Source organism: Artemia sp. Qi Xiang Cuo, chromosome 1, assembly GCF_049724085.1.
Source record: "Artemia sp. Qi Xiang Cuo chromosome 1, ASM4972408v1, whole genome shotgun sequence".
Lineage (NCBI taxonomy): Eukaryota > Metazoa > Arthropoda > Branchiopoda > Anostraca > Artemiidae > Artemia > Artemia sp. Qi Xiang Cuo.
The window spans coordinates 94,619,542-94,632,679 of NC_142794.1; the positions used below are offsets into that span (position 1 = coordinate 94,619,542).

The window sequence follows — 13,138 nt, forward strand, 5'->3', positions numbered from 1 at the left end:
ATTTGTGGGCTTGTGAGATTTGAAAGTTCGCAAGATAAGCAGAACTGTGATCCTAAATCCGTATGTTTGTCAAAAATAATTAATGTAGTCACTGCTAAACCGCTCATCATCTTCATAGAAATGAAAATTGTCAATTAATGATACCGCTGTCGTAAAAACGCGTATCTGAAAAGAAACTGTAAGTTAAAATTCAGCAGGACCGCAAAGTGGATAGAAAATCCACTGTCACTGAAGCTGCAAGATCATGTACGTTCAGATTGAAATTTTCCATTATGCTTAGGTTACATGGGCGAATTCATAGCGTCTCCAAAAGTTATTAAAGGTCTGAAGAAATGAAGAGATAAGTCCAGTTATAGATCAATGCGCCTTACCTATAATAAGGTCTTCCCCTTAAAATGCATTGTGAACAAGAAAGGATTCAAAGATCCCTTCCTCATCCTTTGAAGAACACTTATGACAGCGTACAAAAGGTCGATAGGTTTATGCCAGGGAGTCCACCAATTGTCATCCTCCAGTGATTAGTTGTTGCAGCAAAATTTCATTAAAATAATCCAGAAAGGTTTCACATAGCCCATGACCAATTATTTGCCTCAACTTATCAACTGATGAACGGGAAACCTGAATTCGACGCTAAAAGTCTGAAAAACTGTCACCGCATTTATGGGCCCCGTTAACAATAGAAAGATACTGAATACTTATTTAGAAAAAAAAAAAATCAAGCGGATTGTTTCCTAACTAAAGGAGAAGCCCACTGATGGATTAAGCATCCCTGGAACCCAAGTTGGAAAAATTTCTACTAACCTTAGTAGATTATAATCAATTTAACATATAGCTCTTGACAGTCGTATTCAGATCAGGAGAGAGTTATAAAAAATACCCTCAATTTTACAACGTTACTGATTTAAAACCAAATTAATCATTTGGAGGTCCTCGCATCCCGACAAGACTTGCATCGAAGAACGATTGTCGATCATGTCAGCCGAACTAAACTCATTTTAGACAACTGAATTATGATACTTTTTGAAAATGTAGACTTTTTTTAATGAAGTAGAAGACGAAGCTTCGTGGAGCGAACAAGGAAAGAAAAATGGGGAACAGAGCAGTAGTTTTTTCCTGGAAAAAGTTTGTTATAAATTAAAAGCCACAATGCCCCATTACTGTTTTTATTTTTTATTTTTTTATTTGGTTGAGATTAAATATATATGAAAAAAATAAAAAGAGTGTTAGAGTTTTCGATAGATTTTCAAGCTTTGTAGAGCGCAGAACAAAGAGGCCAAGAATTCCTACTGCCTTACTCCATACCCTCTACAGCAGTTGTAGTAACCATAAGTCTACATTACAGTCTACTTACTACAGTAAGTGGACCATAAATGCAATGAGATAAATTATAAGACAATACTTAAGGTAGAATTAAACAAGGGATTGACTGAAGATTTTAAGATTGGAGAAAGGAAACTCACATTTCAGTCTAAGCAGAACAGTTTATGAGCAACTTTCAGGCGCAGAAAATCAAAATGTTTGTCGTATCAGTACTGCTCCTGAGGCACCTAAATGACTTAATCCTTTCTACCAAATTTTAAACAGACATAAAGTCTTTTACTCTGATCTTATTCAGTGCGTGGTTCCAGTATCTAAATATCATGAGCTCAGCTTTCAATAAGTGGAGACAAACCAAGCATTAGGGATATGCATTGTTGTCGTCAGATTTTCCACCAGCCAGAACGGGATTGTAGCTTTTATTATCACTGTAATATTATTTTTAAAAATAAATGCTAATTTTTTGCAGTGACAGTATCTGACATTTTTGGCAGCGACAGTATAGATCTAGGCAATAATAACTGGAAGGAAGAACTGTATAAATGGCTCAAGCAGAAGATATGTACTCCAAATTTCTATCCATTATACATACAGCCGAAGACAAGCAAACACATAAGGAACAAAGTTAGAAAGGTAGAGCCGGGGTACAAGGGTAGAAACCGAGCAGAGTGAAAAACCACTTGCTCAGAATATCCGTCAAAATCCAAAAAAATTCTTGCAGTCAGTTAACTCCAGAAGGAGCATTCAAAATTGCATACCTCCTTTATGCAATAATGAGACGTGGAATCCGATTGAAAACCAAAAAAACAAGGCAAAAATATAAAAAGAAAATCCTTATCTGTGTTTATTGGGAACAAAAAGAAAACATCCAAAAAGACTATGAATTCAGCAACCCAATAATACCAATGTGAGGATTTACTACCAGAAAGCTTTTCCTAAACTGAAATCCGAAAATCCAGTGAAATCCTGTTGACCAGATTAACTAAATCCAAGGGCACTTCAGAAAACACTATGCACTATAGCAGAACTTTAAACGATGATCTAAAAGCAATCTTTCGAAAATGAAAAAATCCCACAGATTTGGGGAAGTGCAATAGCAATCTCAATCTTCAGATGGAACGCAAAAACTAGGGGAAAGCTACTCTGAGTGCAGTGAAATAGTATGACTTGACGAGGATATACTGGGTATAAAAGATTTGAGCCGTTCCGGTGTTGTGAGATGGTTTAGGATCTGCGCTCTGTCATAAGCTCCTTCCTCCGTCCCTATACCCGAAAGAGAAATCCTACCCAAGTGAAATCAGTGGCGTCAGGATGGACATTTCAGGAGTTTGCCTAACAAGAACCATGACTGCAAACAGCACTGCAGGTTCACCTTGAGGTATGACATCCCTTAAGAAAGTTATAGACAAGTAAACAACACAGGATTTACACTTGATTCTGACTGATGGACAATTCTCTGGATTTTGTTTGTTTTGGTATGGTTTTGGGACAAAAAAAGAACCGCTCCCTAGCTAAGTTATCTATTTTGGGCTGCCTCCCCATAGTACTATAGTATTTGCAGGCATGAATATATAATAAGTTGGAGCTAATAGGCTTGAGATTGCTTGAGCAGGGTTTTGACTCTTGTTGATAGAGGAGCAACGTCAAGTGTGGTTATCGGGGTTGTGACCAAGATGAGTAATTGATCCTGAGGCAGCAATAATTTCAATGATTCAAGTAAAATTAAGATTTCAACTTGGAATGTTCAAGCGTTAAAAAACAGCTATCGTAGAGATATTTTGACTGACGAATGAAGACGCTTTGAACTGGACACATTAGTAACTCATATCTGACTTCGAGATGCTGTAGATAAAGTTTTAAGACAGCAAGAGTGTGGTTTTAGGAAGGGGAGAGGATGCGTCGACCAAATTTTCACTATTGGATTAATAATCGAGAACCGCCTGAATCATCGGACTCCTTAAGTCTTTAGTTTAATAGAATACGAGAAAGCGTTTTATTCCGCTGATAGAAGATCTTCAGCAAAGGTCCTACAGGTGTATGGTGTACCAGATAACAACATTAACGTGATTGGCGTTTGTAGGTGAATAACATTGCTGCAGTAAAGGTAGGAAATGAGGTTAGTAGCTGGTTTCGTTTTCAATCAGAAGTTAACTAGGGTTGCATTCTATCTCCATTTATATGGATAATGTTGATGAATTTGTCCTAAGGAGCACAGCAAAGGCTATGAGAGATCACACTAATCAAATGAGGAAGTAAAACTCTCCTAGACTTAGATTAAGCAGATGATTTACGCATTCTAGATGAACATTTTAGCAAAATAGATAATTTTTGGAGTTCTATAAGGCTCAGTGTGCAAAAATAGGTTTGAAATTTAATGTTAAAAAGTCTAAGTCACTAAGACTGGGAAAAAATGAAGCAGAGATGATTTTTGGTCACGAGAAGGCCCATCAAGTGGAAAGCTTTACTTACTTGGGTGTTATAATTACTCAAGATGGTTTGAATTGCCAAGGACAATATTTTTTTTTTCACAGTCAAAAGAAGTTTAGAGAATAGGAAGATAGATTAGCAAACCAAGATTAGAATATTGGAGAGTACAGAGATGATAGTGTTAAGTATTGTTGAAAAGCGTGGACACTCCAAATGATCTATGGTTTGTTTTGGGTACCCATCTGACTGACCATATCTCAGACAAAGTTGTACAAATAATGTAGTCCAATCCCACTTTCTAGGGCTATAATGAGAGAAAGTTTGAGATTGCTAGGAAACGTTCTGTGTTATTTTTCATTTTTGTATTCAGAGGCTTATTAGCCTTATTTAAGCAATATATTATTATTATTGTTATAAATGCGTAATAAAAGTACAACAAAAGATTTTTTGATTGAATAATCAGGCCTGAATTTAAATTGACTGTTAGAAAAGAAATTTGTCATCAAAATAAAAAAATTCCTTTTTTAATCAATTTTTCTATAAAAAAAATTATCTATTGGTTGACTTCAATAAAACATTCGGAAGTTCAAAAAGAGCCCAAGGGGCTACAAGCATACTATAATTTTCAGACGATGCAAATATAAATTTTTTTTATATGGGTGATGTGGACATTCAAGAGAATCAAGCATAAAATGTGAACAAATATTAGAAAAATGATGGCCAAAATTTTAAGTAATACTATTCTTCTCCTTCAACTCAGATGACTATCATTAATAATCATTTCTGTTGGTGTTATTTAATTTCTGGTTCCAATTTTTTGTTTCATTAAATTCCATGTAATGTGAGAAAATAAAAAAAACATAATCTGCCAAATAAATTTCATATCTCGGCAACAGCTAGGGAGATTAGCTTGAGTTGTGAAAATAATTTTTTTTAGATTTTGGAGACATCCCATTTATAAAAATAAATAAAAATGGAGGAGGGTCCGAGAGGAAGGCATTTGGCACAGGGGTCGGCACTTTTTGTGTTTGATTGGACTGAAACATTATTAGACGGTTATTTGTACAGACAAAATAGCAATAAAAAAATTCAAGGAGAGAGATCAAAAATGGATAATAAATCTGAAAAATTAATAACTCTAAAGCAAAACTTATGTGTCATGAAAACAAGCGTGCAAGAGCTCAAGGCCCAAGAGTCCCCACGCAAAGGAAATGCGAAGACCTGATAACGCGTGTGCAAGGACTCAACGCCAGAATAAAAAGAGGGCTACAGGACAGGAGTTACCAGCCGTAGAAGCCTGAGGTGTCAAAGGCCCAAGTGAGAGGGAAAATGTGATAAAAATGACGGAAATATAAATACAAAGTTAAGTAAAGACTTTAAGAGAGAAAAAAGGGGACAATTTAATTAGAACAATGCCACTCTGCCTATTTAAATTATACCCGTTTTTTCTCTCTTCAATTCTGTAAATGGAAGTGTGGTCTAAGAAATTGTTTAGGTAAAAAGAGAAAATTAATTACGATACCAAGGAAATCTAAACCACTCTGATGGTTGGCAAGTATAACTGCTGCTCTGTCTTTTGCAAGAATCTCTCCATTTTCAATATGCCACCGCAGTCCAAGTAATTTATTTAGTAATGGACCAAGGAACAATGAAACAGTCCTGAAAATACAAATACTTATCAATTGTCAGATCCTTTTCGAGAATATTTTTATAGTTGAGACTTAATGAATTTTAACCAAAAAACAAATTTTACAGAATTATTTATGTTCTATAAGACCATTTGGACAGTATTAAATAAAACCAAGTTGCCTCCCACAAAAGTGGAAATGATTTTATAGCTTAAAGGGTGTGAGCATTACTTTATAAACAGGGGTGAATGTCTCCACCTTTGTAGTTTAAGTTAGTTTATTTAAACTTACTGAAATGCATTGCCAACTGGGATATACATAAACTATGCTTCCCCACATCCTTACAAAATAGTTGAACTATGCATTATACTACTAAAATGCATTATACTGAAAACACTACAGGAATATATTGATTATTGAAAATACAACTAAGTGAGCAAATTCCTTCCCTTGTGGACAGTACTCAAGTATTAGGGGGTGTCAGAAAAACTTGTGACCATGATCATATCTCTAAATGAAGAGACTGTTTTTAGACCAAGGTTGGAAGAGCCAGACTTTTCAAGATCATGTCTGGTGTTGTCAGGTTTGGTCAGATTTGGTGTTGTCAAAATTATGTTGGTGTTGTCAGGTGTTGATGTGTAATTTCTCCATTTCCCTTTGTAGTTATAATGGACTATATTTTCAGATAAAACTCTAGATATGACGTAAAAGAAAGCAGTAAGCAACTCTCTGACTTAGATCTCGCATGTGATGCAGTCTTTTGTGGTTGACATTGCTTGTTCTGCATTGCAAGGATAAGAATCTAGAGAGATACTAGGAATTCAAATTCCCTGGGTAGCTGGATAGAATTTTTGAGCGCGAAATGATGACTTAGACTAAACCCAGAACTGGTGAGTCATTGGAGCTTTGAATAGACTAAAGCCCAATTGGAGACATAGCGAGTATTCTCTTTGACTAAAGTTAAGGTTGCAATGTACTCTTCATACTCCTCTAAGCCAGTGAGTGCTGGAAAATAAACTAACAACTTGAAAAGAGAATCCTTGCATTTGAAAATATGTGCTGGAGGAGAATTTAAAATATAAGCTGGCAACAGTGTCAGTAACTCAGAAATATACAGTTGAACTAATTTGGGTAATACACTAAACAAAATCATATCTAAACCTGTTTTGTGTCAGCCTCTGCACACTTTTGTGCTGTGAAAATTACAATATTGCTACAAGCAGGATTGACATATCACAAAAATAAAAAAAATAATAAAATTAAATAGCCTAGATAATGAGGGTTTGATTTTGATTTTATTACGGGGTTTATTCAAGAAAATACACAACAAAATACAAAAAGAAAGCACTGAAAAAAAAGCAATACAACAAAAAAATTAACCCTCTGTAAGCTTTCACTTGTTTGGAGTAACCCCTTAAACATAGGAATACAATTAAAAAGAAATAGAAGAAAGAAAAAGAGTAGAAAAAAAGAGAGAAAAATTTATAAATCTGCATTTGCCCCATAATATGGCTGACGGATAATGTCAGCCAGTGGACAGAAAAGAAGTGAAAATGACAGAAGCAGATATTTCTTCAGGGACATTTGTCCAGCCGTCTTCAGTGCTAAAAGAAAAAAAAGAAGGAAAACTAACCTTTTGAAGTGAAACAAAGCAGGAGAAACACTTAATCAAACAAACCAAGCCAGAATAAATTAAAGACAATTCACTGATTAGATAGGGCAAGAAGTCTCTGTTTAATAATTGACTTGGCTTGTCTATTGACCAAATTTTCATTAGAAGTGTGGTCAGATGATCTTAATTTAAACTGAAGAAAAAAATTTATTTGAATCCTTTTATTTTAAGTTATTGTAAATTGGGTTTATAGGAATATCTCCAGTATCTCTATTAAAGCAAGGTCTGTATTTACGGATTTTTGAATTTCAATTGCCTTCCTAAAAGAATATGGGAAGCCATTTGCTTCAGATATTAAAGTTGCATCATCAAAAAGGGCTAAATGATCTGGATTTTCAACGATGTGGAGGGCCAAAGCAGAGTCAATATCCTCATTTTTTTTTAATTTCACATCCCAAAGAAATCTTGTGTTCATGCTGTTGTTCCCCTCAGAGCTGGTGTTTATCCCCCTCCCCCCTCTGATAAAATACCCTTCATGGAAGAATTCATTCCTCCCCCATGGAAACCCTCCCCCCAATTTCCACCTGGATAGTTCCAGATCTTCATTAGAAGTGAAATTGAAAGTTCTACTCTCCTGTTGAAGTCAGAGGCAATTGTATAGCATTGCCTGTAGTAAAAACATATAAGGGTTCGAAGTATTAATATTAGTTCATTTGTTTTTTTTACCATAGGCACTTCAAGTTGAAGGAGTGGTCAAATAAACCTTGGAGGGGCCTCAGTCAATTGGAAATTGAAAGTTCCAGGGCTCTTTTCTAAGATTTAGCCTGCTTTTCAACCAATTGCAACCAAATGAGTTGTTACTGACTACAGTGTCTTAATCTTCAGATAAATACAGAATTAGTTCTAAGGGAGAGGGAAGGAAAGGTTGTAGGTAGAAATTGGTATATAATCTACAGGGTTATGTCAAGGACTTTTGCTGGGGGTGGGGGGTGTATTTTTTTCGGGGCTAAGGGCTTTGGAACAGAAACAGTCACTGAATGAGAATCTGATTCTGAAGGAGAGGAGCTAGATTTGCCAGCAGATCCTGTTGAAGATGGTCTTAATGACTGAAAGTGACCAAACTATGATCCAGTGCTTCATTAATCAATGCCATTAAAGTGTTACAAACCACTTTTTTATATGAGAAGTGTGGCTGAGTAAAGCTATTTAAATATGCAAGGCTGTTAGGATAACATTTCTTAGGTCTAAATGTAGAAAAAAATTGCTAGCATGATTTTGCTCCCAAATAATGGTAGATTTCTTATTTTACAAAATAGATGTCTGAAATCAGGCACTGACTGTCGGTATTACACTGGGCACAAGATTACCAAAGGGATAAACTAGACTGTTAATTAAATTGATGAGACTCTAGAAGAAGCAGTATTACCTTTTTTAGGCACAGGAAAATCAGAATCATCAAAAATCTCCATTAAAAGCTGAAAGTGATGCTTAAAAAGGAATTTTACTCTAGATTTTCTAAGGAGTACCACATTTTGTCTTGTTTTACCAATTTTACCTTATTTTACCAATTTTGCTTACCAAATTTTTATTTTATGGTAATTTTACAACCCCTAACAGTCAAAGAATCCTAATAAAAATCACACCATTCCATTCAGCATATCAAAGAGCCCTACTGCAGAGGTTTCAAGCTTGTATCTGCAAACTGTAGAATTTTGTATTTATAGAATTTGTATTATCAGAAGAACAATCATACATGTGTGTTCTTTTTTCCAGGGGTGATTGCATCAAACAAATGAGCCTAGAACATCAAGAGAGGGCTTATTCAAACAATGTTCCTTTTTAAGTGACCAAAAAGATTGGAGGGCAACTAGCGCCACTTGCACACCCCTTTTTTCTCCAAAATTGTCCGAGTCAAAATTTTGAGATAGCCATTTGGTTTAGCATAGACAAAAGGTCCAAAAACTATACTTTTGGAACTAATATGACCCCCATGGCCCCTGGGGATAGGTCTTTAAGTTAAAAATTTGCCCATTTTTATGTATAGTATTTGTTTTTTTTTTTGGGGGGGGGGGAGATTTTGGGCTTAGAGTGGGTTTCCATGGGATTTCCCACAGGGAGAGGAATTTCCAGGGGTGAACTTTCCAGAGAAAAATTTTTACTGAGAGATTTGACAGAATTCCAATAAGAAATTATTTTTATTTGTAGTACTTTCTCTTTGCCAACTCAGTTTTGCAAGTGGAGATGTTCAGAGGGAATTGTCCAGGGGAAATTTTCAGTGGGTTTGGATTTCTGGGGAAAAATTTTCATGGAAGGGGGATTTCTGGAGCAAGAATGAATTGTCAGAATGAATTGTCTGCAAGAAATTTTACAGAGGGGGGGATTTTCAGCAAGGACAGTATTGCCTGGACGTATTTTTACAAGTGTATATTTTACATGGGAGTAACTTTCCATGGAGGAGTTTCCCATGAGGAAAGGGACTTTTTTATGCAGGGTGAGCTATATTTTGCCAGCATTATTTGAAAAACGGCTAGAAACTAAATTTAAAAAATGGTTGTTTTTTTACAGTAAGTAAGGAACAAAATTAAAATTCAAAACGTACACAGAAATTACTTCTTGTATGAAAAGGTTGCCCCCTCCCCAATACCTTGCTCTTTACACTAAAGTTTGACTTTTTGTCCCAGTTTTTTTAAAAATGGCTCCTAAAGCACAAGGCCATTAATTACAGTAGGAAGCTTTATAAAAATGCTAAAAAGTTCAGCATTAAGAGCAGGGTATTGAGGAGGGGGCAACTCCTTCATATACAGAACAATTTCTCTTCATTTTGAGTTTTAATGTTGCTCCTTGCTTTTAGTTGAAAAAGTTTTTTATTTAATCAGAAGAAAGATTACAGATGAGTGTTTATTTTTTTTCAGGGGTGATTGTATTGAACTAATGGTCCTAGAACATTGGGAGAGGGCTCATTTGAATGGGAAATAAAGTTCTAGTACCCTTTTACAGTGATCAAAAAGATTGGAGGGCAACTACCCCCCCCCCCACCAACCCCCTTTTCCCCAAAAAATTGTAGAATCAAAAATTTTGAGATAGCCATTTTGTTCAACATATTTGAAAAGTCCCAAAACTATACCTTTTGAGATAACATGGCCCCTCCCCCAGCCCCTGGGGATATGTGTAAGTTACAAAATTTACCCATTATTTATGTATATCCTAGTATTAGTTACCAGGGATAAACCTTCCAGGGAAAATTTTGCACTGGGGCCATTTGACAGAATTTCTACAATTTTTTTTTTATTTGTCTTACTTTCTATTTACCAACTCAATTTTGTATGTAAATGTTCTGGGGGAATTGTCCAGGGGAAATTTTCAGCATGTTTGGATTTTCAGGAAATAATTTCTATGGAAAGCAAGGAGGGTTCTGGAGTGATTGGAAAAATGATTAGAACTTAAGGTCTTTTCCAAATAAAAGTACACCAAAAAGAATTTTTCAGGCTGAATCTTCTACAAGAAATTTTATAGAAAGGGGGGGGACTTTTAGTGAGGATGGAATTGTCTGGAAAGAATGTTATGGGGGTGTCTATTTCACATAGAAGGAACTTTCAATGGAGAAGTTTCCCAGAAAGGGGAAGGGAATTTCTCATGGAGGGTGAGCTGAATTTACCAGTATAATATTTAAAACAATTAGAAGTCAGATCTAAAAAAAGTTGTTCAACTGAAAGCAAGGAGAAACATCAAAACTCAAAATAAACAGAAATTCTGTATGTGAAGGGGCTGTCCCCCTCCTCAATATATTGCTCTTTATGCTAAAGTTTGACTGTTCTTCTCAATTTTTCAAGAACAGCTCTGTAAAAACCAGGGCTATTTAATTAGAATAGGAAGCTTTTTTAAAACTGCTAAAAACTATACAGTTCAGAAGTACCAAAGAAATTTAAGAATTGAACTTACTGATGAGCTGATTAACCTGCAGTTAATATATTCTGCTAACTTTGGTGAAAAAAGTTACCATCATTTGAGCTCATAAACAAAATCAAAATTTTGAATTTGGTAAATTTGTTTCTAAATGTAAAAAATGTCTTACACTCAAAAAATGTGTCAAGATAGACTTTCAAGGCTGGGTGTTTTAGTAGTGGAGACAAACCTTGCAAGAGAAGCTTGCCTGAACACCATCATTGGTGACTTTACCACAAGAAAGACCAGAAAGAAGACTTTGTTGTAAATAAGGATATTTAAAAAATAAAGAAGGATTTTGGTGCATCAAAATTGTTAGCAAAATACAAAAAAAAATAACTACAACTAATTTATCATGCCTATGCAATAATTCCTTAAAATAACATAATGTACTTCTTTGACAAGAAATAACTTTCTTTAACTTCAAAAAAAAATAAAAAATTTAAGACATTTAGGCCTATGCCTACAAAAAGACAAGTTGAGAACTAAATAAACTAAAGTTATGATTTACAAAAAAAAAATGATTATTTTGTTAATTCAGTTTATAAGACAGCCACATTCTAATGTTCTAGCTTTTTCAATGTTCATGTCAAGGTTAAAAGTTAAACATAAAAAAAAATATAAATTAATTTTACAGTTTGTTTTTAATAAGAACCAAATTGCATACTGTATTGTGTACTTAAAAAAACAACTTAGGAACAAATCAGGGTGCCCAGGATTGCACAGCACAAGGCCCCATGACAGCTATTACTTGCCCTGTTCTTAGTCCTAATTTATTTCTTCATGAAACAGTTGTTTATTGATTGTCTAGGTAAGTCAATAAACAAATAATCTCACTGTCACTAAGTCAATAAACTAATAACCATACTGATGCATAGCTTAGATTTGTAGCAATTCATTAATATGAATAGCTAAATATAAATAATTGAAATTCTTCTCAATTCCTATTTGGTAACAAGATATGAAGGTTTGAATCTTACATAATTTTGGCTCATTTGCATACCAGTTCTTTTACCCTATAAAATAAAGAATTGTAAAAGGTCAACAAAGATCAGCATCCTTTGGAGGAAGAAGGAGCAAAGGTAGGTACTTCAAATTCTTTGAATATAATGTACTCTAAAGATTATTTTTGGATTTAGAAGGAGCATTTAAGCATCAAGTATAAAATTCTAGTTTAACTACTTTTTGCTATCTTGGAAAAGGATTAGGTTAGGAAAATGAAACTTTCAGTAATGAATCTAGGGCCAAAACTATACTATGAGAAGGTATTGCCAAGCTTCTATGTTATCTCTCTTCTGATTTCTAAGTCTTAGAAATTTGCCTACTTGACAGGTCTATACACTATACCTATTGAAATTTGGACAAGACACTATTTTATATTAATTTTCAGTTATCAGTTTCTTTTTCTCTGGTTTTAGTTCTGAAAATGTAATTTCAGTTATTTGAGTAGCCTATAATTTCAAAACATATCAATGTTTTTTTTACTAATTTAGGAGATGTGATTAGTTTTTGAGCTGAAAACAGTTTTTTGTGCTTTAATTAAGCAGAAGATCTATTTTGCAAGGTTTTACTTAGCCTATTAGGCTAGCACAAATTTGTTTAAAGATAATCAAAGGTCAAAGCCCTCTGGAGGGAGAAGGAGTGGAGATGGAAAATTCAACATTCCTTCTTGAGAGATACTTTAGTCTGTAAACCAATCCATGAAAGTTTAATTTTTCTAGCCTAACCCCTTTCCAAGATAGCAAAAAGTAGCTAAACAAGAATTTTACCAAAAAGTAGCTAAGCTAGAGTTTTTCCCCATTAAGTGATGTATTCACTTTTTTCCTAGCTAAATTATGTGAATTGTAGCCTATGGTCAAAACTAACTACAAAATTGTTGCAATTGTGTTTTTATAATGTACAGTGAAACAACAGTAGGTAAAATTCTATATAAGCAGCACTAGTTGATCTTGGAAAGGATATAAATTAATCAAATGAATCTCTACGGACTTGGGCTGTTTTTAGTTAAAATTTGACATAAAGAAAAAATCACCTTGTATTCTTGCAATTCTTTGGTCTAACCATAGCAACTGGTATCACAATCAAGGAAGCAATCATAACCACAGAAAAATATACTCCATATTTAATAAAATACTTGGAAACTGGTACATTTGCATATACAACTACTAGAACAAAAAGTAAAACTAAAGTTAAAAGATCCATGTTGTCTTAA

The 13,138-nt window shown here is 34.5% G+C and overlaps 1 protein-coding gene across 1 annotated transcript in view; it reads right to left on the reverse strand.

Annotated features, from left to right (window-relative positions):
• LOC148956948 (1-acyl-sn-glycerol-3-phosphate acyltransferase alpha-like) overlaps positions 1-13,138 on the reverse strand; it is a 51,622-nt gene extending 38,484 nt beyond the window's left edge. The window contains exons 1-2 of the mRNA XM_089087920.1: positions 12,959-13,138; positions 5,267-5,403 (exon numbers count right to left, since the gene is read on the reverse strand). Of these exons, the coding sequence (XP_088944046.1) occupies positions 5,267-5,403; positions 12,959-13,128 (307 nt within the window). The 5' untranslated portion in view covers positions 13,129-13,138. The remainder of the gene's footprint in view (positions 1-5,266; positions 5,404-12,958) is intronic.